The 27,700-nt window shown below is 43.0% G+C and overlaps 1 protein-coding gene across 1 annotated transcript; it reads right to left on the bottom strand.

Annotated features, from left to right (window-relative positions):
- Positions 1-978: 978 nt before the first annotated feature.
- Positions 979-27,255, bottom strand: GRPR (gastrin releasing peptide receptor). The gene is made up of 3 exons (XM_054655168.2): positions 26,225-27,255; positions 9,100-9,451; positions 979-6,605 (listed from the first exon to the last, which is right to left on the bottom strand). Exons 1-3 carry the CDS (start codon positions 26,698-26,700, stop codon positions 6,213-6,215), a joined length of 1,221 nt encoding a protein of 406 aa, XP_054511143.2. The 5' UTR covers positions 26,701-27,255; the 3' UTR covers positions 979-6,212.
- Positions 27,256-27,700: the final 445 nt, after the last annotated feature.

The following is a 27,700-nucleotide window of genomic DNA, read 5'->3' on the forward strand; positions in this document are numbered from 1 at the left end:
AGTAGCTATTTCCATAAACAAGCAATTAGGCACTTATAAAATGACTTTTAGATGTGATTTTAATATAAAATGAGACATAGTCTTCATTGATAATCTTAGCATTAAGCAGAATGTTATTCAGTCTCTATTCTTTAAAGATTTTACAATTGCTGTGCTCAATTATTAGGAAGTAATAAAGACATAATATTAATCCAGCTGGCCAGCAGTGAGGGACTTTCCAAGGAGTGACTCTTTCCAAAGGGAACTCTTTCATCCCTTTTGTGGCATGACCTGCACAGCTGCCCTACCTGTGTGAGGACTCATGGGTTAAGTATGAATCCTCATGAAAGTCCACCAATTTCAAGGTGCTGAGTCTTTCAAGGCGGCCTGAACAATTAACAATTAAACTTCAGCCTTCCTAGGGGAGCCGCTACAATGGAGAAATAAGGTACAGGAGATCTGCAGCCTGGGCCCAAGCAGCAGCACTGGGGTGCCTGAAGCACCATTTGGACATGTGTAGTGCCTCTTCTTGCAGGGGTGCAGGAGGAGGCTGTGCCTAGAGCCCCAGCTGCAGTGGGATGGCAGGGGTGGAACCCTGCCAGCCCTGCTGGGAGGAGAGAGGGGTCAGGGCACGGTGGTCTGAGCAGGAGTGTGTGAGCCCCAGGCTGGCCCAGGCTGCTGGCTCTGGGGAGGGTCTGGCTGCAGAGGTGTGTGTGAGATGTACAACCCCTGCAGGAAACACCCTGTGCCTGCCAGGGAGGGCTGCCGGAACAGCAGCAGCTTGTCCAGCCCGTCTGCTGAGCCCCCTGCAGGCTGGCTGGACTCATCTGGAAGGGGGTGTCTCCAGCTACCCAAGCTAAAATACATGTTACAGCCTAACAACAACTTTTCTGGTCCTAAATAAATAGCAATTTACAGAAGACCCAAGTCAGCTAAAATCAGCTATCTCCCCTCCATGATTTTCAGGGTTAAAAGACAGTATCACATATAAAGATGGTGTTATAAAAATTAAAAAAAAAAAAAAAAAAACAACAATGAAGTGAGGGTAGCACAAATATTTCAGTAAGGGGCAGAAAACTCTCAGGTTTGAACAATGCCATCTAAATATTTCCTTGCATCTTCAAACTGCTGCCATCTTAGTCTTGGGAAGGGCAATGCCAGTAATCTCTAATGATTTATGGTGAATGACAGATGCCCATCACCTGCTGTGGTTTCCTAGGATGGAGAGGATAAGCTACTCTGTTATCATGGCCCAGCACTAACAATGAGCAGTTAGCATTCAGGGGATTGCTCACTGCTCAGATAAGCAGCACTAAGCTTCTTGCCTTTAAAGAAGGCTGAAAGATAGGGATTTTTCCCCAACTGAATACACACAAATAGTTTTCTGCTGTAAAAAAAATTATTTTGTCAGAAAAATGAGGAAGAAGGTATATTATTTCTGCCAAACCATGCGTAAAAGTATAATCTTTCTGGGGTTTAACTTTTACATTCATCCCACATAAATCAAGCTAATTGGGAGAATCAGGTTTACACATATCAGTAACAGGCTTCCTGCTTCCTTGTTAGGTGAATAGAGATGCTTTGAATTTTTGTTTGTTATTTAAAACAAAGGAAAACTCATTAGCTTATGTATTTTTGGGGGATTTAAAAAAATAACTATTTGAGTTCAACAAATATTTTCATAAATAAATGTTTGTGTTTAAAACTAAAACTCTTTCTTTTCACCATCTAAATTTTTTCTTGCCATCTTGATATTTTTTCACCATCTGATATTTTTTCTTGTTTCCACCTATTGTTGCAATGCAGCAGAATTATACACCTTTGATTTTTCATATTTAAACATATTCTAAAAGGCAACATTTGAAAATACTGCAAGAAAAGTTCCTCTTGTAGACAGAGGTGAGGAATATGAATTGGTTTTTTGGTGACAGTATTAGCAAGTTTCTATAGTTTTTGGTCCTTTGTGGTGATTTTTCAAACCTACAATAAATAGTTTTAGAGCCAAATTGCTCAGAATAATCCTAAGCTAAAGCAAGAACAACTGAAAGCTGTGATTTACTTGGCATCTTCATCTCCCACCAGGTTCAGGAAGGGAATTCAGGAATTTCAGAAAAAAATTAATACCTAATGAAGAGCAATGTTTTATCCTATTTAATTTCTCCTCAGCAAGCAGGGACATAACTCAATGTAAGCATGAACATAACTCAATATAGAATCAAAAAATGGTTTGGAAGGAGCCATGAAGAGCATCTAGTTTCAACCCCTCTCATGGGACCGGACACCTTCCACTGGATCTGGTTGCTCAGAGCCCCCTCCAGCCTGGCCTTGAACTCTTCCAGGAATGGGGCATTCACAACTTCTCTGGACATCCTCTTCCAGTGCCTAACCACCCTCACAGTAAATAATTTCTTCTGTAAGTCTAAACTTAAATTTCCCCTCTTTCAGTCTGAACCCATTGCTCCCTGTCCTGTCACTACAGTTCCTGATGAAGAGTGCCTCTCCAGCTTCACTGCAGTCCCCCTTCAGGTACTGGATCATTAAACATCTCTGTTTAATATTAGTTTTGCATTTCACACCACTTCAGCAAAAGGCAGCCATGTATTTTTTTTAGTGCCTCTCTGCCTGGCAGCACTTGTGACCTGGAGGAAAGCAGAGCTGCACTGTGGGAACAGCAACAGTGCCCTGCTGTGCCACTCACACAGCCTGACCCACACTGCCACCCTGCAGACAGCTGAAATGGCACAACTGCCATGTGTCACACAGGACAGGCCAGAGTGAACCCAAAGGGCTGCCTGCTTCAAAGGGAATTTCACCTTTTCACTTTAAAATTCCTCAGTCTCCCAGGAGCCAGGCATTCCAGGGACATTGAAACATAGCATTCCTTAAAAACCATGGCCTGAGTCACTGCTGCAATGCTTCCAGTGCTGATGGAGAGAGCTGGAAGCAGGGTGGGGAGCCACCCCAGGGTCACAGCCAGGGACTGCAAAGCCTCCCAGGACTGGGCAGTACCTGAGGGCACAGTGCTGGAGTTGCCTGCCAGGATTTTATCTTGGGCACAGGTTTTCTTGGGATATGCTTGGGCACAGCTTTTATCTTTGGCACTTGGAAAATTTATCAAACAAACAAAACGCTGCAGACAACGCTCCAGGTTCAAAGAATCAGCACTGCAGCTGTGCCAGCAAACACTGGGAGAGCCCTAGATAAGGGATCAGGCTGCTGCAACAGTGTAAAGTACATGGTGTTTTTGAAACCAAGGTAATGAGACAAGGAGTGAGAAACACACATAAGAAATTGCAGCTACAAATATTTCAGTTACATGCTGGCATACTTCAGAAAACATTTTTGAATCTTCCTTCCTTCCCTGATCTCACCTGCTGCATTGATATTTTTCGTCATTTTAATATGAGGATGAAATAGAAATAATTCCAACCTCAGGTTTGCTCTTTCAGTGGTATTAAAAAATGAGTGCAAGTTTGGGAATGCATTTCAAAATACTTTTTGCAAGGAACTTTTTTTAATGTATTTTTTTTCACAGACCCATTGAATTGTCTTAAAGATATTGAACAGGGAGCCAGGGATCTGAATAAAATGAAGACTGTTAATGAAAATTGACATCTCATTTGAGAAGACTTTTGATCTAATTTTCTAAATATTAAAATAACTTGTATGTATCTTAGATTCTGATGAAAAGATTGCATTTTGCATGGAGCTCCCCCTAAATTTAAGCCTATCAGATGCAAAAACAAAGTAAAAAGAAATCATAGAATCACAGAATCATTAAGGTTGACAAGACCTCTAAGGTGATTGAGTTCAACCAGCAGTGCCAAGTCCATCACTAAACAGTAGTGAGCAACTTGAGTAGGAGTGAGGCTGTGACACATGTGGACAACCTGCAGCTGCATTTCTGGAAAGCACTTTTCAGACCAGAGCCATAACCTTTTTCTGTTCTTGGAGAAGTCACTAGCTCTGGTTTGAAGTATATAATCAACAGCACTTATTTAAATCTACAGTGCTAAATCTTCATAGCTCTCCTGTGAATGCCTTTCTCAGGGAGGCAGGGTATTTGATTCAGCATAGCCCTAAGGGAGTTATAACCGTACTCTTTTCACCATATTTATGATTTTCTCATTTTTATGATTCATGATTTATGATTTTAGTCCCTTCCCTCAGAAACAAAAATTCAGAAACTTTTGAAGTCTCTTGTAGAACAACAGTAATCTCTCGTTTGTTACCAAACAGGAGGACACATTGTGTAGCTGTTGAAGTATGTAATTCCTGGTGTGTTTGCTGTTGAAGTATGTAATTCCTGCTTCCCTTTGATTAAATTCTTACAAGGCTAAAGAAAATACTTAATAAAATTACCTTAGGCCAGATAAATTTTCCTCATTTTGAAATGTCATAAACAGCTTGGAATTCAACCAAACTCTTTGAAATGGTTGCAGACTGAGCTTCTGGTATTGTATGTGGCTTTTTAGTAAAGATTAGGGAAAGCACTGACAATTTTAGTAAGGGAGGACCTCAGATAGCTTAGTAAATTGAAATTAACATCATAGTGACACAGTCAGCCAAGCAAGGGCATTGACTCATGGGTTAAATAACCCTATCCCATTAGTTTTCAGCCTGACTGGGATGTGGGGGCAGTGATGACTGCAGCAGGGGGTGACACACAGGTGGCAGTGCCCAGGGCTGGGGGGAGCAGGGCAGTGTTACCCTTGGCAGCACAGTGGTGTGGCCCCATCCTCAGCTCATGTACCTGCATGTCCAACCTCATCCAGAGCACAAAAGGGAAAATGAGGCGAAGTTTTCAGAGCTCTGCCTTTGGCAGCAGAGCCTGTTTGAGTCCTTGGAGACAGCAGATCCCACCAGTATCCCAAAGCAGCTGCAGGGCTGAGAGCTTTTACACTGCACACATGACTTTTTCTACAAACACAGAGCAAATCCAGGTAAAGTTTTACCAGCTTTAATGTATCTTTTGGTGTGGTAATGAAAAGGATCATCATCAAAGAGGATAAGGACCACTAAAACCCAATATTCTGCTACAGTGATAGGTTTATGGCCTCATTTGGCAGCAGTTTTATTTATCAGGTGTGCAGCTTCATTGAATGTCTTATAGCCCAGGTGCTTCAGGAGTTTATTATCTGCAGGACACTGTGCTCCTGTTCCAGAATAGATGGTATCTGGAACAGGAATTGTTCTGGGGCAAACTTTACTGTAGACCTATTTCTCCAATCTGTCAGCCAGTTTTGGCACTCTGTCTCCACAGATTTCTGTGAAGACAGTAGGAAAAAATGTAGGCTGGACATCACACCTTGCATTGCTGATAGCTTTTGCTGAAAAACTAGTGTTTTACAAAGCACTACTACAAGAAAAATAGCTGTACATCAGTTTCTGCTATTGCCTGCCCTTAGTTAAACCCGACCCAAATTTTGTGGTATCACTTAGGTGATGGAACTTTCACTATCTCACACCAAGACAGGAAGAACAAAACAGTATGCTTGGAAATTGCCCTGCTGTCTCTTCCACAACATGGCAAAAGCTCACACAGTTGAAAGCTGTAAACATATTCCAACTCACATTTATTCACGTTACTGCTTTCACATTGACGTGGTGCAAGATACTGCTCATTTCAGATGGGGCCACAGACATGCCCCAGTAAACTCTTAATATCTTTTAGACCATGAATTAACACTGTACTCAGGACATTAATAAATACTTGAAAAGTCTGTAAATGACCTATGTTGAACTCCTTTGTAAAAGTATTTACCTTATTTGAATGGATTTATTTCTACCTGAAAATACATTACACCATGAAGTGATGGATGTAACTGTTCTGACAAATTGTGTGCACCTGTCATGGTCTTTATCACTGCTGCAAGTCTGCATAAGTTTGGGATTGAGCAGGAAATGATGAAGATTCTACAGAGCCAAAAAAGATTTGATCTTAAGGTGCTCATTTTGCTCTCATTGAAAGCACAGCAGCCCTTCCCAGGGAGATCCTGTGGGCTGGTGCTCAATGATCTGATGCTCTGGCAATGCCTCAGTCCAGGGAGAAATGCTGGATGCTTCATCCTCAGCCCAAGATGAAATGTTGATTGCTTCAAGCTCCTCTGAGCTCTCTGAGCACACCACACCTCCCTGCACGCGCGTGTGCATGTGTGTGTGCGCTGCTCACCATGCCCATGGAGCAAAGTCCAGCAGCCATGCCCATCAATTCATGTCTCTGACTGTGCCCTTTAGACACAGCCTTCGTGGCAGATGTGGTTGCCATTGATCAGGCTGAAGGTGGCCAGGGAGTGGTTGGTGCTCTTGAGGGAGGTCATTCGTGTGGTGCTCCTGGCCATGCTGTGGGAGCGGATGAGGAGGCGAGCCCTGCAGCACAGCAGCTGGTTGTTGAACTGCTTCCGAAAGCTCTTGCTCAGCAAGTAGAGAGCAAAGGGGTTGACACAAGAGTTAGTGAAGGCCAGGATCCGAGCACAGATGCTGGCAATGAAATGCAGCACTGAGGTGTCCACCTCGGAGTAGTGGTAGGAGCGGTACAAGTAGATGATGTGGGTGGGCAGCCAGCAGAAGGCGAAGAGGCACACGAAGACCAGCACGGTCCTGGCCAGGCGCTTACGGGACTCAATCTGGATGAAGAAAGAAACACAGATTAGCTGCTGTTCCTAGCTCAGACCAGGGGCTGGCTATTTTTGCCAGTGCTGCAGCTTTCCAGCTAACATATGGCACGAGGCACATCCAGAGCAGGTAAATCTGGACTGCAGGTGAACACAGTCAAGAATTCTCCTTGTCTCTCCTCAATCCCCTTCCCTTATAAACAAATAATTCTGAGAATTTATTACATAAGAAGTAGTCTTTCTTTTCCTTTCTGTTTAGAAATAAAATTTCCAGTGGCTTGTCACTTTGCAAAATCCCAGCTTTGGCAAGAAAAGTGGGGACAATCTGCATTAGTTATCCACACATAATATATAGAATCATATGTAATTTTAATAGATTACCTTATTATTATTCTTATTATTATAATTAATAGTCTTGTAGGAGTCTGGGATATTTCACAGAGCTCACAAGCAGGACATTCTGCCATGGGGCCGTGTGGTGTATGTACACAAAAGTGCTGTCAACAGCTCACAGCCCTTTAAGACCAAGTTCAGCACTCAGAGTCTGAAGCAGATGGAGAAACAAAAAGAGGATATTCTGTACTTGGAGGAACACCAAGGCAGCAGCAAGGTGGACCCTTCAGCTGAAAGCACTGGAGCCACCAGGAGAGAGCTACAGGTGGTGAATAGATGGATGACCACCTCTAGGCAGAATCTGAGCTTTGTCAGGGAAAGGTGCTTTCACAAAGCCAGCTAGCACGCAGTGTAACCTTCATGCAGACCAGCCACACTTTTGTTTTACTTTTTGCTTCTACAGGCTTGGAGTCAACCCAAAGGTATTGCTCAACTGAGGGGAGCTGAGGTAAACCATACCTTGTCTTTTGCCTACAAGTGCTGTACATTAAGATAACAAAGCCACTGAAAAACACATCTCTCTTCCTTATGAATGCAAAAGCTATGAAGGAGGTTACCCAAAATGAGAGGACAGAGCTGCCCAGAAAAACCTGCTAAAATGCATCACTCCTTGGGAGAGGTAATGTAGCCAGAGTTTGCAGGATTGGAAAATGTAGTGCTGCTGATCTTTTAGGGCTCCCTAATGTTCTCCTCTGTGGTAATCCCACTAATGCTCCCTGAGACTCCTGGGGGATTAGCTGCATCTCACTTCCTGTACTTAAGTAGGATGTGAATGGCCTGCAACTGCTCCTAACCTCAGCCCTGCTGCCCTTGCTCCTGCCCCAGTGCGGCCACAGCGCCTGGCCAGGCTCCCAGGACACTGCACCATCCTCACTCTGCTTCCAAGCTCCACAGCTAAATCAGAAACAGCATTTTACACAGGCTGATCTATTCTCAGGACAGCTGCAAGCAAGAAGCAGGCAGGAGAGACACTGCAAGCCCATTTGGACTTTATTTCATGCCCCTTTAATGGCACAGACTAAAAATCAGCCATTGAACTCAGGAAGGACTGACATGCACCAGATGATAACATCTCCAGCGAGCAGGCTGAAAATTAAATCCTTTGAGAAAGGGCTCTCCTTGGCTAAACCATATATTCTTTTAAAATGTATTCTTAATTTGATATAGGGCTATTGAGGCCACATCTGCACTATAAAGAAAGGAAGCAATGCAATAAAGAAATCGATACCAGTTATCTCAGATGGAGACGTATAGCACTTGAATGCACTGCAGGACGGGAATGATGGACGGAGGGTGCTAGACCAGCCTGGCCTTTTGCTTTCTTTAGAGCTCTCTCCCCAAAACCAAAGGGGAAAGGGCTGCTTGTACTGCTCACTTTATTGCCACTAATCAAAACAGCCATTGAATCAGCAGAGAAATGGCCTGTGGGGGAAAAGATTTACGCACATTCAGAAGGGAAAAAGGATAAAGATTTCAGGGATTGCACATCATTTGATGGGCAAAACCCAAGTCTTTCCAGCCTTACTGCTTCAGCACAGCACCTGAAGGCTGTGTAAGATGATTTTGTTGGGTCAGTCTAAGGTGGAGGTGTCAGCTGGGTGCAATTGAGTGGACAATTGCTCAGCTACAAATGGCTTGTGTCAGTTTTGCTGAGGTTGAAGCACACCTCAGTTAAAAAGAAGAGGTAAGGCAAATAAGATAAATACCTCAAGGTAAATAGGCTGTTTAGAAACAGGCAAGGCTTCATCCAAGGCCCTCCCTCTGACAAAGCAACTTAGTGAAGTTTTGATTTTCTCCCATATCACCCCTTTGCTTCAATCTGCTCTGCCCCTTTCTCTGCATCCTAGTCAATACCTTTCCAGGCAAGGGTCTCCTGCTATGCTTGCCATGGTAACCACTCTGCCAAAGTCTCTGAACTTACAAACAGGAGGAGATGCTTTAACTGTTTAGCCCTGTATTAGGGCTTCTTTCATCCATTTTAATTCTTTTACCCCACCTAATCTATTAAAATCAGTATGACAGACATGGTCTGTCACGGTATAAATTTCCTTGTATTCCCTCTTTCCTCCCAGATTCATAGAAAATGGATTTTTGAAGAAAGTCAAATCTCTACCTGTTTCCTCACATGCACATTTCCTTCCACAGGGATGTTGTAAGCACTCCGGATCAAATTCTTAGCAATAAAATAATAATATACTGAAATTACAGATAGGGGAATAATATAAAATATGAGAAATGATGCCATTGAGTGAATTTTGGGATGCAGCCCATCTGAATGAGGGTAAGGAGCGCAGCTGATAAAGGTTTTATTAGTCCCTTTGTCATGGAAAGGATGCAGATCTGAAAATACTGCTTCAGGGATGGCAAGCAACATGGATACAATCCAGATTATAGCAGCTCTCACACAAATCTTCATCAGTGCATGCGATGCTTGGATATCCATTGGCCTTACTATAGCTTTATACCTAAAAAAACAAACAAAAAAAGGATATAGTTTATTGAGCTCAACATTCAAACATAGTATTACTGCTTTTCCCTTCCAATCAGAAATAAAAACACAAACAAAACCATTCTTTACTCAAGACTGGATTTTTCTGGTGTTTTTAATTTCAATATTTTCAATAGATTTCTCAATTTAAACCAGAGCCACCTGTCATCAGTTCATTCAGTTTCATGTGTATTGATTATGAGTTCATTTAATTTGTAATTGACCCAACAAAACACAGGGCTCCTGACATTAACATGCTAATTAATATTAATGACATTAATATGTGTCCAAACAGCATTAAGACAGGAAGTGCAATCATAAACTTCTCTTCCAAAGTGTACAGCAGCTTTTATCCCAGAACAGTGTTGAAGGAAACTGGGCTGAGATTTTGACACACTTTTCAAGGTGAGTATAGCGGTCTCCTGCAAATCTTATTTTTTCTCAAGCTACATAGAGCATGCTGCCTGCTTAATTGCTGTTTGGTGGTTTAGCTAGCAAGAGTACCTCAATGCATTGAGGTAAAGTAGCCAGAAGTGCTAACTGAGTCTCTTGCAGAAAATCACCATTATTGCTTGCTATTCTAGATATATAGAGACACTTTTTGACTTGAAATGTTGTCTTTCATGACTTCAGCCTTTCAGAAAATTGTACTTTAGAATCCAAGAATATCAAAGAATTAAGCTTATTTGAAATTGGTGTGTGTAATGAGAGGAATGGAAAACATCAGAGCTTAGTATATGCTGGAGCCCTGCTTTGGCAGGATTTGATGCTCCAAGCAAGCCAGAACTCACATATGCATTTAAAGAACATAGTAGAAGAAAAAAAAAGGTAATTAGGAAGGATTATCTACAGGTTTCACAAATCAGCATGGAGGGTCATTATTATAACAGTTACAAACTGTTGGATATTTCTTCCAGGATGTGCCTCACTCTGCCCATGGTGTGCTTGGCTCCCTGTTGGTCACTGCTCCCTGGGGACCGATGTGTGCCTGGGTCCTGGGCACTCCCAGCCCTCTCTGGCATGGCAGGGTACATCCCATCAGCTCCTCAGTCCATCTCTAAGCTCTTTCCAGCATCCTGGCTCCTTCAGACAGCTGAAGTGGGCACTGGGAGCAGAGGCAGTGAGCACAAACACCCTGCCTGAGTGCGGGAGGCACAGCAGGGCCCCTCCATGCAGCAGCACAAACCAGGCTCTATGGACACTCCATGAGTCCCCACCTGCTACAGCCTGCATTATCCTAAAGCTCAACATCTGAAAGAGGAGTCCATCAGTCCTGAAGTGTTTTAAATGTGTAATTGCTTTATTTGCAGGGTAAGCATGCATTCAACTTCTGATTATATGCAATATCCTGCTCAGCACACCCAGCTTTCCCTCCATGTAGGTATATATGTGTCTACGTATCTTTGTGTATGATTGTGGATTTTAAACACACACACATATTTATATGCATGTACATTTATGTATACATAACTACATACATAGTTACATAGTTATTTTTATGAAGACTGCACCTAGACATTTTATCATTTGCAGGTATTTCTTTATACAGGTGTGTCTTGTGTAGAGGACTTTTCCTTTCATGTACTACCAATACCGTGCTCAGTAGTTTGCTGTTTAAACACATTCTCCAAAGCTCTCCATTTTTCCAGCTGCAGTGGCCACACACAGGATTTTTAAGGCTTGCTTAGCACCTCTTTAACTTTCACTCTGAGATCTGTGGATTAAGTGGTGTCATACCACAAAGCACAATCTTCCAGCACCAGATCATAAACTGAGGCGAAGAACGTCACAGCTCTTAAACAAATATGATGCTCTGGATATTGCAGTCATAAAACAGAAGTGCTAGGCAGATTACTAAAGAGTGGTGTTAAAATAGCTCCATTTATAGTCTCATTGACCAGATATAGGTTATTGACAGAAACATTAGCTCACTGAAAGTCTTCAGTAAATCTTAAAGAAGATAAATGCAAAATGAAATTAGCAATATATCAGGGTATTAGCAAATTTGGTTGATTCAAATGTATGCTTATCAACATGACATGTTAGCATGATTATTTCAGGGATTGTCTTACAAAATGTAGACAGCTGAGAGAATATTTTCTAGTATTATGTTCCAGGAACATGGATAAGTTAAAGAATATAGAGAAACTGCTCAATTTTTATTAGCATTAATGAGCTGGGGGAGCCAGAAAATTACTCCATTTCAAGTTATTGGTACATTTTAATCAGAGATAGCATATACAAACAATTTAATTTGGACAGAACATAATTAGAAATGTCTAGGAATGCTGGCACTGACTACTAGGCATTTAGTGTATTTTTAAAGCCTCCTACAGCAGATGTAAGAGAAGATATGAGAGAGGTTTTGCTTGCAAAGGGTTCAGTGTAGACCCATAGGATGGGAGTGAAAGAACAGAAAGATAAAACAGAGGAAACAAAGCTAGAAAACAGATTTTGAAAATAAAAGTTCTCAGGTGCAGAACCACAGGTAGGTATTTTCTTAATAGCCTGACAATCAAATAAAGTTATTTTGCTGACTTTCTGCATGACTTCCTTGATGGTAGTTAAATTTAAGCAGAAATTTCTATTAATCTCTGTTATCTCCAAGTATTGATGTGTGAGTGATTAGTACTGATCTGGTAGGAATCCCCATTTCCAGCTGCCTCGCTGATGTGTCAGTGGGTCTCTCCAGTTTGTGTTCCAGCATTCCACTCTGCCATGCCAGCTCAGGCTCTGGACAGCAGCTGCAGGGGCTGCTCCTGGTGAGGGCACAGGGGAGGCTACACATGAGGAACTGGCTCCCCAGGCTGGTGCTTGGGCTGGGTGGGACACCACTAGATTTTCCTGTTGCTGGTGTTCAGGGTGTGAAAAAGCTGCATCTCCTGGTTGGCTCCTGAGTGGGGCTCAGAAATGCCTTCAACTCCTTTACTTTTCCATACCACTTTCCTGGCAGGGTCAAGCCTGGGGTTTATAACTTATTTGACATTTCTTCAGAACTTCCTCCAGGTAGACTGGATTTGAGTAGCAGCTCATTCTGCTTTTCAGCATGAGTATTTCCAGTTTGTATGTCAAATAATATTTCAAGTTTTCACAGCGTTGTCCTCTGCCATTTGTTTTTCAGTGAGTTAGCCCGAGGCACGCAACTTTCCCATATTTAACATCCAGCATGTAAATATTTCAACCCACTTTGAAGGAGACATTGATGAATATACCTATACACCTTAGAGGAGCCATGGATCTCATGGAACTGAGCTTTCATGCATAATTTTTAACCCAGGTCGTAACATGGCCTCTTAGAATGTGTGTCACATTTTATGCTCAACTGTCTGCAGTAGATCTAGACATGGCCCTGCACTGATCACCTCTGCTGCTCTCACATTCAGTCTCTAATTACTGAATTATTGTTTGAAATACATATATTATTTTCAGCTAAACTCCTTTCCTTACTGGCTTTTAAAGAATTTTTTGAAAAAGTTTAAAAAACAGAGGTACAATTCATGTACTGCAACAAAGTCCAAAACTTCAAAATATGCTTTGTGAAGATTCAGATGAATAAAAAAAGACACAGTCAAGAACTCATGCCCAACAGCCCATGCCAAACAATAGATAAAAATGACTGAGTTGCTGCTGATCTGGTTTGAAATATGAAAGAGATGCTGCCCTTTACTACTGCTCAGTCTTTGAATTTCTCTGTTCCCACTGGTGAAGCAGCCAGGTTCACTGCAGCTGCCAATCACCTCCCAGCCAGGATGGAGGCCAGTCAGCTCCTTGTCTCACAGTCTCACTCAAAGAAGCCCTCAAAAGAAATTACTCATGGGGCTATCCTAAGTGTGCTTAATGTAACTGCAATTCATGAGGCACTGTGAGGATTCCCCTGCTAAGGAAATCGTCCCCACACCAGCCACAGTGACTCTGGTGCTGTGCCTGTTCTCCAGGGCAGTATTCAAGCCTTCAAGAAAAAGCTGTGAGAAAGGTGATTGTGTTTCTTCAACCCAGAACAGCTGATCACTTTTTAACCTAATCTCAAAAATTCACTGTGGATTGGAAGGAGACCACAGAGCACGTGCATCTCCACTGAATCCTTGAAAACATCTTTTACACATCCCTTAGGATCTCTATCATGGTCATTGGGTAGTTGTTTCTCACAACTGAAACTACTGAAATGACCATAAACCACTACAATGTGGCACACCCAAGGTCTTTCTGTGGCAAATACTTTTCCCACTGAGGTTATTATGCCAGGGAAACAGGAAAACTGTGTCATTGTCCCTGTGTTAATAATAATGTAACTAAGGATAGCATCATCTAATGTACTCTAAAGCTAGGAGTATGCAAACATTGGTTAATACCCTGCACTTAGCCCCAAAGCTGCAGCTTCAAATATAAACACAGAAGTAGCTGCAGCTTGAAAAAGACACTTACAGATACACTGTCCAAAGATACCAACCAAAATATGGCCCCAAATGGATATCAGTGTTTCCTAGGTGTAGTGTCTCTGTTGGTACAAAAATATTTTATCCATCTTTGTCCTCCTCAGCTGAGCCAAGAAAATACAAGTCACCAGAAGCATGAACAGGCTTTGCCTTCAAAGCCATACTGCCTATACATTTCTAAGCACAGAAGGGCTGCAGTTTTGCTCTCTGGGGAAGAAAGGACCTTATCCACAAAGACTGCAGCCTCTGTGCTTCCTTCATGGCTTTTTCCTGTCACCTTCATCCACTTACTTATGCCTGCTACAGCAGCCACAAAAATTAAATGCAAACAACTAAAGCATGGGAAGTAAAATCAGATGTTTCCATGGGATTTTAAATTAATTTAGCTCCATATGGCTAAGTCTCTGGTTTTGTGTTTTGTGGTTTTTTTTAGGGAAGTAATTTTATGCTGATGCTATAGGCAGCCTCAGCTTGCTCTCCCCTTCCATGACTGCCTGGTATTAATGCTTTTCTCCCTACCCTAATGACAGCAAGGAAAGCTAATGTAGATGACCCAGGAGTGTAGGGAGAGAAAATGGCTGAAAAAGACTCTGCCACAGAGTACTGCCCTTTTGTATCTCAGTCCTTCCAAGGTTGTCCATCTTTCTACAACTTAACATCACACTTGCAAGAAATGTAAGAGAAAAAAAGGTCTGCCCATCCTTCCTCCAGAGAAAAGGGACAGTGCCCCTCCAAAATGAATTTGCAGGAGTACTTAAATATCAAGGAAAGTTTCCTCCAAGTAGTATCATCTGTTACTATGCCTTACACCTTTTATATAAAAAGATCCTGTGCCCCACTCCTGAATTTTTATCGTGGTTTAAAATCCAAGTGTATTAAAACCTGTTCAAACACGATTTCAGAAGCTTTGCCCACTCTTGCTTTATTACTGATCCCACTGTTTAGACTGCATGAGGCTGGTGGAAAGATGTACATATTGCCACTTTCTTTCTCTCTGAAGGGAGAAATCCACTTACAAAGTTTTGAATCTGTTTGAACTGTGCTCTATTTTGAGAAGTTGAACTAATTTGAAACTCAGACTTAAATAAAAAAGCAGGGATTGGCTGGAACAAACTGTTGCCTTACAGAAACAGTCATGTAAATTGCTGAGAAGTGAAAACATTGAGTTCCTCCCAGTTCTAGAAAACGAGCTCCTGAAACTGCCATGACTTCCTGTGGTAAGGATGGAAGAACTGCCTCTCAGTCAGCATGTCCCCCATACTTCTGTTCCCACTTGTAACTGAGTCACTTGTAGTGAGAAAAGTGCAATATGCAGTCCCTCTGATCCCCAGTCATCTGTTCCCATTTGTAAGGTTAATGGCACATTGGCCTGAGAACAGACCAAGCACAAATTCTTTCACTAAGATTTTGCAATTAAGTTCTATGAGCATCACATTAATGTTTTGCCCACATAATATGAAGGACTGGCTCAATTACCATGCAAAAAAGCCTCAGGCAACAGAGAAAAATTGATGCCATGGAAAAACTACATAAATGAAGAAGATGGAGCCCTGTTGAGTGTGAAGCTCCACCTGGAGCAAGAAAAGAGTCTTGTTAAATATACCAAGAAATTTATGACAAATGCAATCCACAAACTTTCTTTATTGTTTCCACCATGGATGTTATGAATATTTATAGCTCTGAAGACAATTCAGTAAATCTACAAAATTGCTAGACTGTCTAACCCATCAACACACTCCGACAACCTATTCTGGGTCTATCTGCTTTCTGCATACTTAGTTAAGATTATCATTATTATGCATGATTCTTGAGTGAACATCTGTTATTAAAATCTTTAGTAAATTGCATATGGGCACAAAGACATCTCTAATGGGCAAATCTTAAATACGTTGGCAGGTACTGCCTACTTTCTCTTTTTATTAATTTAACATTTCTCTTTTTATTAATTTAACATTTAAATGGAAAGAAAAAGGAGGCATTGATGGAAGTGGCATAGCTCTTACTTTTAAAGCATTTGTTCAAAATTCAATCTGTATACCTGCATACTGCTACATTATCCTGGAATATGGACAAATAAAAATCCCTGTATACGAATGCCTAAATTCAGAATTGAGACAGAGTGTTTTAGAGACCACTGAACTGTACTACATACTGGTGAAGGAGACCATAAACACTAACCATTTGATAGTGAATGTTTTATTCCTAATCATAACCATCAACAACTTAAAATATTTCAGAAATTATTTATACAAATGAAAAACAATGGATGAAAAGGTTACTGAAGAAAACAGTGTGAGTTCCTTGGACATCAGAAGAATCCCCTTTACACCCAGGGTAGTTATTCCCAGAAGGTGATCTTCAGCTCCATGCCAGGTTAAAGATTTCAGTGGGCCAGCTTCATGGATCCTTGCAAACAGATGTGAGACCTGCTGTCTGAGGCAGGGCTGGGACCCAACCATTTACAGAACCACAGAATATGCTGAGCTGGAAGGGACTCACAAGGATCATTGAACCCAACTCCTGGCCCTGCACAGGATACCCTGAGAGTCAGACCTTGTGCCTGAGAGCATTATCCAAATGCTTCTTGAACTCTTTTCAGGCTCAGTGCTGTGACCACTTCCGTGGGGAGCCTGTTCCAGTGCCCAGCCACCCTCTGGGTAAAGAACCTTTTCTGATATCCAACCTAAACCTCCCCTGATACAACTTCAGGCCATTCCCTTGGGTCCTTCCCCTGGTCACCACAGAGAAGAGCCTGTCCCTCCTCTTCCCCTCATGAGGAAGTTGTAACTGCAGTTGGGTCTCTCCTCAGTCTCCTCCAGGCTGAACAGACCAAGTGACCTCAGCTGCTCCTCATACGGCTTCCCCTTGAGACCCTTCACCATCTTTGTTGCCCTCCTTTGGATGCTCTGTGATAGTTTAATATCTTTCTTATATTGTGATGCCCAGAACTGTCCCCAGCACTCGAGGTGAGGCTGCCCCAGTGCAGGGCACAGAGGGACAATCCCCTCCCTTGCCAAGGGACAGTCCCCTCCCTTGCCAAGGGACAGTCCTCTCCCTTGCCCAGATGGCGATGCTGGGCCTGCTGCCCCCCTGGACACGGTTTGGAAACATCCTTTAATTTCAAAACTGGCAAGCTCCCACTCAGCTGCCCAGCACCAGCTAAGCACTGCACACATTTCTGTGTGCTCAGTGCCCGGGTGCAGCCAGAGGGATGTTCCTGCTCAAGCCATGTGGCACCAGAGCACAAGCTGGTGTCAGGGTTGCAATGTGCTGAGAGTCTGGAGGCAGCTGGCAGAACTGGTGCTGGCATGGGGCCACCAGGCATGAGAAGGAGCAAACCCCAGGGGTGCTTCCATCCAGGGCTCTACTGCCTCAGCCCAAGCCTCCAGGGATGCCAGCAGCCTGGGAGTGGGAGCTCTGCCTGAGGACTGAACTGTGACCAGGGCAAATAAAGCTGCAGCCTCAGACATGGACTCCCCATTTCCCTTGAGAATCTGCCTTATTTCTGCTGAAAGCACCACCTTTGGTGCATAATCACTGAGTAATCTAAGCAGGTGGCATAACTGCTGGATATCCCACAGAGCCAGTTATAGAAATTCATTAGAATTCCTAAAAATGGCAGTTGCTCAACAGAAAAAGTCCTGCCTGTACAATAAATCAATATTGTACCTTGTTTTGACAGAGAAAGAAGAGCTCATCATTGACCTAAAAATTAACACTTCCATAAGCTGTGGTGTGCTTATATTAATTTTGTGGAAATAGAATAAAAAGCTATATATATTTAGAACCAAGGCCAGGTTGGATGAGGCTTTGGGCAACCTGGTCTACTGGAAGGTGTTCCTGCCCACTTCTGGGGGAGTTGGAAGTAGATGACCACTAAGGTCTCTTCCAACCCAAACCATTCTTTGATTCTATGATTCTGTTAACTTTAGGGAAGCAGATTTCCTAAAGTTAAAAGCAGCTTTCAAATCAACTGACTGAGAACACAAATCTAAAGGGGTATCACTAACTATAAATTAGTCACTGACTTCCAGCCTGCTCCCTGGTGTCTCCCTCCTTGCCATGAAAAAAGCACAGCAAAAAGCTGCCCTGGATAAGAGAAAAGGAGGAGTCATGCTAAAACCTCAAAGAAGTAATTAAAAAAATCAATATGCAACAGATGGGAAAAAAAAGCAAAAGTAAATGACAGCAAGTATTGGAGTTTTAAAATGTTCATGACTGATAAGGGAAGCTGAAGGAGCCAACAAATTACCAAAGGTCCCTCTGCAACAGACAAATGTGCATTTTTAAATACATTGGGAATAAAAAAATCAGTAAGTCAGGCATACACATAAATAGTGAAGATATGAACAATGATGAGACAAAGTGAAAAGCAATAACTTGATAGTCATCTTCAGGACCAAATGAGCAGGAGATCTATGTGGTTCTATACTATGTGTGCAGCACTACAGATGTAGCAGAAAACTTGTGAGCTGTATTAAGGAAGCTGTGAGCTAACATCTGCTAACACAAACTAATTTCACACCAGCAGGCCCGAATAATTTACACCTAGGAGTACTAAAGGAACCAGCTGAGGAACAAGTGGAGCTAATTTTTTTACAAATCTTGAAAAAGTGGTGAATTTCCTCAGAAGTGGAGAATTGTCTTCAAAGATGTGATGTTCAGAAAAGCTGGATGGTGTGACCAAGAAAAGTGCGAATATTTGTGCTGCCCATGGCCAGTTGCAAAGGGAGTCAGAGATAGGTTAATCCTGCTAACAAGTGATAATTAATATGTCTGTCTTGTTTAACACACAGCAGATGTCAGCATTGTTTTATCTTGTCACAACATAACAGGGGATGTAAATAGGGTGTGGGCCATGCTGGTGTACAGAGGAGCTGCAGCTTTTGTGGGCATATTGGCATGGGTGACCGTGCATGTAGATATGCACATTTGTGAACCAGGGTACATGGGGTCCTCCCTCTCCTACCCATGCAATCCCTGTCCCACTCCCACAGGATAGGGTTAAAATTAGGACTCCTCGTCTGGGAAAGGGGGAATTCCAGATGGAGACCCTGAGCCCCATGCTCCCGTAGCAGTGCATCAAGCATGGTAGTAAAAAGCAGTGTGTGGAACCATTTGTAGCCTGGGTTCTGGGAACTTTCTCTAGCTGCAGTAATATTTATTGTGTGTATCACCTGCCTTGAGCAGGCTATAAAACCTTGGCTGGAAAAGTCTGCAGATGACAGAGTGGCTAACCAGACTGAGAATGTTGTAGAATCATTGGGGTAAATGGCCATAGTCTAAAACAAACCATTTTAACTCAGTTATGTGTAAAATAGTAAATACAGGAGCCAAGTAAGCTGGAGATGCAAAAAAAGTAATGCTCTGTTAAGAAGAGATGAAAGAAGTGACTCTGTCAGAGTGACTCTTCTGCATGTGACAAAATGAGATATCCTGTGGGATTCTTATGATGTCATGGTTTTAGTGTAATTCCATATAAAGCTAAGCCATATGATCCTTAAGTGCCTTCTGTGGTTTCAGTAAACATAGGTGTCATAAGAGATCATCACCACTATTTGAACCTTCAGCAGCATGTAGGGGCTGAACAATCGATTGCTATCCTTGACTGCTCTCATCATAGAGCCATAGAATAGCTTGGTTAGGAGGGGACCTTTAAAGGATTAACAAGCCCCCTGCAATAAGCAAGGACATCTTCAATTAAGTCAGGCTGCTAAGGACCCATCCAATCTGGCTTTGAACACTTTGAGAGGTGGGGTATCCACCACTTCTCTGGGCAAGCTCCCTCCAGTGCCTCACAACCCTCACCATAAAAAATTGCTTCATTTTGTCTAACTTAAACCCACTGTCTTTCAGTTTAAAACCATTGCCCCTTATCCATTACAGGCCTTGGTAAAAAGTTCCTCTCTGTCTTTCTCATAAACCCCTTTAAGTATTGAAAGACTGCAATAAGATATCCCCAGAACATTCTCTTCTCCAGACTGAGCAACCCCAATGCTCTCAGCCTTTCAGGTTTGCTGTGAGTTAGGTTATTATGCAGTGGTTAGAGGTCAGACAAATTTCAATTTGAAACATGACCTGAGTTCTAAGAGGAGAGGGTAACAGAGTGCCAGACACACCAGAGGTGGCAGAGTGATGTATGCGCCTTTAGTCTGACTGCTCAGAAAGCAGCCTCAGGTCACTGGAGAGATTTGTTTTAATCCAAATCCTGTGAGATACTCAGTAGCCTCTGTGCACAGGTGTGGGCAAGAACTACTGCTGAGTTGATGGCTAATGTGGTATCTCCTAGTCCTGCATCCACGTCTCTGGTTCCCCCAAATAATTTGAACCTTCATGTCTCAATCTCATGCTTCAGGGTTGCCTGAAGGTGTGAAGAAACATTTTTTTCTCTCAGGTGTCATGGTACTGTTTTCTGTCCTGCTTTCCCAGAGAGCTGCAGAGACTGACTGTGGGCGAGTGAGGACAGTATGGGCAGAGCTCTGACAATGCTTCTCCCTTTGATGCTCCACAGTTTTCTGCAGTCCAATTAAACTGATCACTAGCCTGGCATAGGAGGGGAGTTTCTGCAAGGCATCTCTAGCTTTCTGCTTTTCTCTACAGCAGAGCACTTGGCTTGCTGCCTGGGTTGCCTTCAGGTGCCTCAGTACTGTGAGAGGCCTGTGGACTGTCCCTGTTTTCTGCCCCATGGCACAGGGATTTTGAAAGCCCTTGCTCTGCCTGAGATCCTGAGCAGCAGACACTGTGTGGGGGGGTTGCAGAGCCTGCTGTGGGCAGGAGATCACGGCCCATGGTGTCCCAGATTGTACAGGGTGAGGTGGGCACCTGGGTGTCAGACTGCTGAAAAACAAGGTGAGGGGGCTCCCTAGGGACTGTGGTGGAGTCTCTTTCCAAAATAAAGGAAAACAGATAATTGCAAGGGTCGTCTCTGAGTTACAGGATGCTTCACAGAGTGGTTATGCCTGCTTCTACTTTTTCAGCTCAGCTACCTCCTACTCTTCTCAGCCAGGCTCTTGTCCACATCTGAATATCAAATAGTAAGACATGAACTGATGGGTCCACAGTAAGCTCATCTCCTTGCTTGAGTGATGATGAAATCCCAGCGCACTGCTGGGACACACAGCCAGCAAATTCTCTGCAGCCAGTTGCTCTCCTTAATAACAGTGTGTAGACAACCTCATACTATGAGACCATGACAACTGATTGGGGGTTTTAGGTTTTACTGAAATGTAAACAATAGGTAATCTGACTTTTCTTCCTTTTGATTGCTTAAATATTGACAGTCTCCAGCACATTAGCACTGACTCTAAACTCAGATTTCCGTACCAGTCCCACTGCTATAAATGGAAGCTCTAATCTTCCTGGTTATAGAAGTACATCCATTGTGTTTTGGCCATCTGCTCTGGTTAATCAAGATATTAAGAAAGTTTGTGCTGTTTGATCAGTTGCTCTTGGTGCAGATGGATTCAGGGGCTGAGGAAATGAGACCTAAAACTAAGAGTGTAAAGAGTGTTTATATTATACTGACACAGTGTCCAGCAACCAGGATCAGCTGAAGAAGGTAGGTGTATATCACCTGCATGCATCAGCACATGAATGGCAGCAGCACAGACACTGTGTCAGTGGCAAGAGTGGAAATGGGGCTGCATGGTGCTTCAGAGTGAGGGAAGGCTTTGGGCTGGGCCCCAAAGTCCCTCCAGTTTTCTTCCCTGTGACTAGAATGCCCAGAATACGTTCTAAATTACTACGGACTTGGCACTTTACAACTGATGGTATTTTTTAAAAGTGTCATTATATAAATGAACTCAGGGAAATCTGGGTTGATTTTTCACAGCTTTTTATTATCATAGCATGCTTTCCTTAGTCCGGTAGTGGAGATACAAACCAGTGATTGTAAAGTAAAATAAATGAACTGGCACATAGATATTACACCTCCTGTAGTATTGTAGGTAATATTAATAGTAGGGTCTGGAGACACCTAAATCACAGAAGAGATGAGTCCACTAAACAAAGATTTTGCATGTTTAAAAGTGTTTGTAGAAATTCTGGATTTGTTTCTTTCCTTGCACTGCTGCTTTTTTTAGGAATGTTTTTCAAAGTTTTATTTCTTAGATAAACAAACCATCACATGAGTTCAGAGGAACATCAACATTTGTGTTCATGTTGCATTCCAAAGGACCCAGCAGAGCTGAGACCCTGCAGCATTCCTGCATCCATCCCTGCACCCAAGGCACTAAGGTCAACATTTCCAAAGCTAACATCCTCATTTCAGGCATCCCACGAGTGCAACCCTGCTGTCTGCAGCTGGTTTTACCACCGTAAGCCACCTAATCTCCCATGTAATGTCACTCCACATATCCCAGCACGCTGTCACTCCCACCACGGGCTGCAGGCAGCCCCGGCTGGCAAGCATGCTGCAGCTTCCCAGTGCTAGAATCCATGTAATCCAAGGTGCTTAAAGTAAAGATGCTGCTTGTAAACTCCAATTACATTTCACATTACTCTGCTGTGTGCTTGTAAAAACAGCATTGCTTCAGGAAGGTTTCGCTGCGTGAGCACCAGGGCATTTCGATCTTTTACCATGCCAGCCTAACAGGGAGGAACTATGATCAATGCTTGACAGCCTGGCTAATTCAAATGCAAATGTACATACCCTGTCAGTCACGGGAGAAAGCCAATTAAATAAAGACATCTCCCATGACATGGGCAATTAAATAGTTGCTTTTCCTCTTGCTGCGCGAAGATTTTCCTTAATTTCCTGTCCCTTGCTGAGACAGCCTTGGCTTTTCTCCCTGGGCTAGAAGCTCAGGTGTCACTGCTCTCACGGGTGCCTCTGCACTGCTTATCCTTGCACTGAGGAGGAGGGCAGAACCCAAACTCTCTTTTTTTTTGTGGGATAAACTGAGCAGTATCTGAAGAAACCACTGGCTCAACAGTGCAGAGCAGCAGGGCAGACAGCTGTCCTTCCCCTACCAACCTCATTTACAGCGTTTCTAAAACACACAGACATCATGCACACACATGGGCTGCTTGTTTCCTCACTCTGCTCTTGTATACTCAGCACTGGTGCCTTATCACTCATGGAAGGTAGCTGGAAGCACAGCACATGCCTTAACCCTCTCCTGGCTGCTCTGAAAATTTAACACACTTGCAGGAAAACAGGTGTCTCCCGACAGCTCCCACTGCTGCTGCAAATGCAGCCAGACAGATGCAAGCATTGTGCAGACAGTGGAGTGGTCCCAGAGGAAATACATTTATAATATTTATAATATTGTTAACTTTTTTTTGCCCTTTCTTACATATTTTCTGAAATAACAATGAAATCTGAAGGAAGTCTCATGATTGTACACAGACCCATCCTAAGCACCCAGGGATGCTCTGGTTGTCCCTTGCTGCTCAAACCTAGGCAGGCATGCTCAGCTGTGTCCATATGTGCCCAGAGCACTTGCAGTCTGGGAGGCTCCCACTGCAGGAAAAGCTGATGTCAGCAATTTGTCCCTCTGTTTCTCCTTGAGAAATGTGCAAGTGAACAATCAGTCCTCTGGACAATCCCTCATTCTGGTGGGTCAAACCACTGAGTAGCTTTAGGTGCTCTGTGCTGGAGGCTGGCACTCAGCCAAGTGTTTGCAGTCACTGGCAGATGAGAGATTCCTAACACAGGGCAAAGTGGGAATGGAAATAACAAAAATATACCTCAGGAAGGCATATACTTATGCACTGATGATGTGAGCTCAAAAACCTACTAAAACTGGGCCCCTCGTTTTCAGAAGGTGATCCAACACAGTCAGGACGATTTGTGCCATTGTTGCAATGTAGCCCAAGTGTCTCACACTCTCATATACTCTCTCTGCCCATCACACCTACCCACTGCCTTTCACCTTGTGTTTCAATGGTCATGTCTCTGGAAATGACCCTCTTGTATCACACTCCAATGCTTTTCTTTACACATCAGAATTCTTCTCCCTGTGATGTCTCTCAGGCATCACCATGATATGTTCAGTAATGCCAGCAGTTGTTTCCATGTTTGCTTTTGTCAATAGCAGGATGCTGAAACCAAGAGGGTCTTATGATAACTTTTTGCAGATGATGAATTATAGACAAAAGGCCTATAGTACACTGACAAGTCTCCCTTTCCTTGGAGACAGTGCCATGTAATGTTTTTCAGAGCAGGAGGTTTAGGAGGCTTTTCTCTTAAATGGCCTATGGCTTTGATTAGTGAGAACAGGGAAATTCACACACCTCATGTGAGCATCTCAGGTAGGATTCACCTCACTGAACACTAATCATCTCGCCACCAAGCCCCTTTTTTCTGTTTCCCTTCATGCAGTGTCATATCTGTCACCAGAAATGGGTGTCTATAAAACCACCCCACATGCTAGGCTCAGCATCTCACCTGCAGGTGTTGGGCTTCCAGACCCTCCACAGCTCTCAGCCTAGCATCACCACACTGGTTCACATTCAACTCACATTTTGGAAGCTTTCCCTTTACATTTTAAGGCTATTTTCCTAATGATTCTGACATGATTAATACTGGGGTCTGGAGCTCAGGGTGACAGTTTTAAGGAGCTAGACTAATGGGCTGTGAGCTGACAAAATATAGACTGTATTATTTTCTAACAAAATTAACCCAGCACTGCTGATAATTTATCAAAATAGAAACTTCTGTAAACTTAACAGATAAGGGACATTTGTGTTTCAATGCACAGCATATTAGATTCATAGGTCTAACAAAGTTACAAGTTTCATTATTATCTCCTTCGGCAGGGGACCACAGATGCATTAGAAGAGGGTAAAATGATCCCTTGGAAATGGAAACATTTGATCATCAGTGCAGCACGATAGTTAACAGGTTCCTGATAGGCTGAAGTTCAGAACTTGAAGTCACAAAACCCCAAGCTTGGCACAGCTGCTGTTTTCTGTTCTGTTCTATCACTTCAGGCAAAAAGTGCTATTGATGTGCTGCTCGGTAAAAGTATTTGCAATGTTTACTTTATGTAGCAAGTGATCAGATAGCAATAAATACCTTTAACATAGTCTTCTTTACAATGCATTTTTGTTTTCCTTACACCCCTTAAAACAACTTATTACAGCTTTAGAAAGATCTATTTTCCTTAAGAGATACTTATTGTTTTCTTAACATTTTCTTCAGAGCAGTCAGAGGGCATCCAGACACCACATCAAGCACCACATCAAACTCAGGAGCAAAAGTGCAAGTGGTCTTTAACTAGTGCAGCTTTCCTACCTTCACAGCACTTTAAAGCATATTGCTTTAAGACTTTTATCTACACATAGGCCTGTTTGTCATCTGCTACTGGGACAGACAGTGCTATTTTTATATATCCCAACACAGAGGAGAGGACAAACATATTGACCATTCTGTCTCTGAAACACCAAGGAGCTCCTGCTTTTGTTGAGACTGCAAAAAGTATATTGAAATATGTGTGTGAACTACATTGAAATCTGAATAAAAGTAGTCTGATGTTTTAAAGCAGCTTAGCAAGACACAGTGGCATGCAAGAGACTACCCAAAGCAAACCTATTTTCACAATCCCCATGTCTTTTTTGATTACAACAAAACTGAAATAATTTTTCTCTCAGTACTTCTGTTCACTTCAGTATGGTAACAACGTGTTCCTTAATCTCTTTTGGAAGCATTCAGAAAATGAACCAACATATTTAGTGCACATTATTTTTTACTAAACATTATTGGAAACTGAAGTTTCTGAACCAACAACACAGATCAGTTTTGATTGGATAAGGGGCAAACTGTTTAACCAAGGGAAATACACTGGCTGTGGCAACTGCGATTCCTGGTTTCAGGCAAGCTCATTTGAATATCTGAAAAATATTTTATGAAATATTGTCTCACATATTATTAACTTTAAGGAAGCAAGCCACTAGAAAGAATTGATTCTCATTGCACTTTAAATTGCTGCTCCAGTGCCTTCACACTTCATGAAGTATGCATCAATTATCTTTTGGGCAAATATGAACATGCTATCTTTTAGCAGAGCTTCATTAATGGCATTTTCTTTCTCTGGTCTTTAGCTTTAGCTTGATCTGCTCTTGTCCCTCTTTGAATTAATGTAGACTATGAGCTAAATTGCGCAAACATTTAGTTTAGAAAAGGTATCCTGTGTTCAGTCTGCATCCTTCTCAAGTTGTATGCTAATATTCATCAGAAATCACCTGAGGTGGTTCTTCTTCCCTCATCACATTAAAAAGAAACATTTTACCTGAAAATACAAATTTATAATTGTGCATTTTATGGAGTCATAATTATGCAGGCTTCTTTTCAAGGCAACAGCAGCCAAGCTTACCTGTCAGCTGAGAGAGCAGTGAGAGTAAAGACTGACACCCCTACAGAGGTGAGCTGTATGAAGGGGATAAGTTTGCATCCAGTTCTGCCAAACAGCCACTCGTCAGCAAGGTACCTGCTGGCATCCACAGGAACACAAGTCACTAAAAGCAGCAGGTCTCCCAGAGCCAAACTGGAAATGAACAAATTAGGGACATTTCTCATGGATTTCACAGTACAGAAGATCTTAATCAAAGTGATATTGCCAATAAGGCCTATCAGAATGATGATCCCATAGATAGTGGGGATGGCGTAGAGGAACGCTGGGTAAAACCAGTCTTCCCCCAGGAGGGAGAAGTTTGCACTCTGGTTCACAGAGATGTTATAGAAAATGAAGTTATCAGTTTCTAGGTCTAGCAGAAGGCACTCTCCAGATGCCATCGTCCTACTTTGCTCTTCTCGGAAAACAGCTTTCTTCTTTGAAAGTCCCAAATTCATCAAATTAATTTCTTGCTTTAATTTTGCTGCTCCTTGCTGGCTTTAAACAGTCAGAAGAGTTTAAAAGTCATATCACTTTGTGACACATCTTGTCAATAACCCAGCCAAAAAGCACCTGCAGCTTGCTCCACAGTCCTGTTTCCATAAGGTGAAAGCAGAACCTGTTTTAGCATCGTTTGAATTGTGAAACTTGCCTTTTCCTCCTCGACTTCTCTTGCCGTTAAGTATTCCTCAGCTCTGGAAGGCCAATTACCAAATTCAAAGACCAGCAAGTGGCAGGCATTTTCGCAAACGGGGCTGGTTAAACTCCCAGCTTCGGCTCTGCCCGGCAGCTCCGAGTCCGAAAGCCGGGAGTTAGAGAAAGCAAGAACTTTGGGGAGTTGCTGCCACGCTGCATTGCCAGTCTCTCCCGCTTTCGCTGCCTGCCATCGCCAGCCGGATTTAAAGCGAGGGGGGAAAGCGGGGCTCGGCTGGCGGCTGGGATCCTATAGGCAGGATGTTCTGGACGTCAGTCCTTGCGCTGCTTCCCACGGCGTGCGCGGCTGCCGGCGGCGCTCCGGGAGCGGCGGGAGCGGCGGGAGCGCGGCCGCCTGCTGGATGCTCCGGGCAGCGCCGCCCTTAACCCTTCAGCTGACAAAATACACATCTGCTCACTCAGGGCTCCTGACGTGCGTCATCGGCTCGCCACACACTCCCTCCCCCCCAAAAAACCCAACCCCAGATATCCCACCTCCCCCCCCCCAAAAAAAAAACCCCAAACCACCAAGCCCCTCCAAACAAACCGCACAAAGCCTCAAACCCATCAAAACCAAACAGCCATACCCCAAAGAAATCAACCAACCAAACAAAACCCAACCCAGGCAATTTCATACTGCAAACAATGTGTTCAGAAAAGCCATCCCACCTTCTTAACTAAAAGCACACCTATTTTTCTTGCACTCTGGTATTCAATTATTCCAGTGAAAGAGAATGATGATATAAAGCCAAATTCATCTTCCCC

Source organism: Agelaius phoeniceus, chromosome 2 (genome assembly GCF_051311805.1).
Source record: "Agelaius phoeniceus isolate bAgePho1 chromosome 2, bAgePho1.hap1, whole genome shotgun sequence".
Lineage (NCBI taxonomy): Eukaryota > Metazoa > Chordata > Aves > Passeriformes > Icteridae > Agelaius > Agelaius phoeniceus.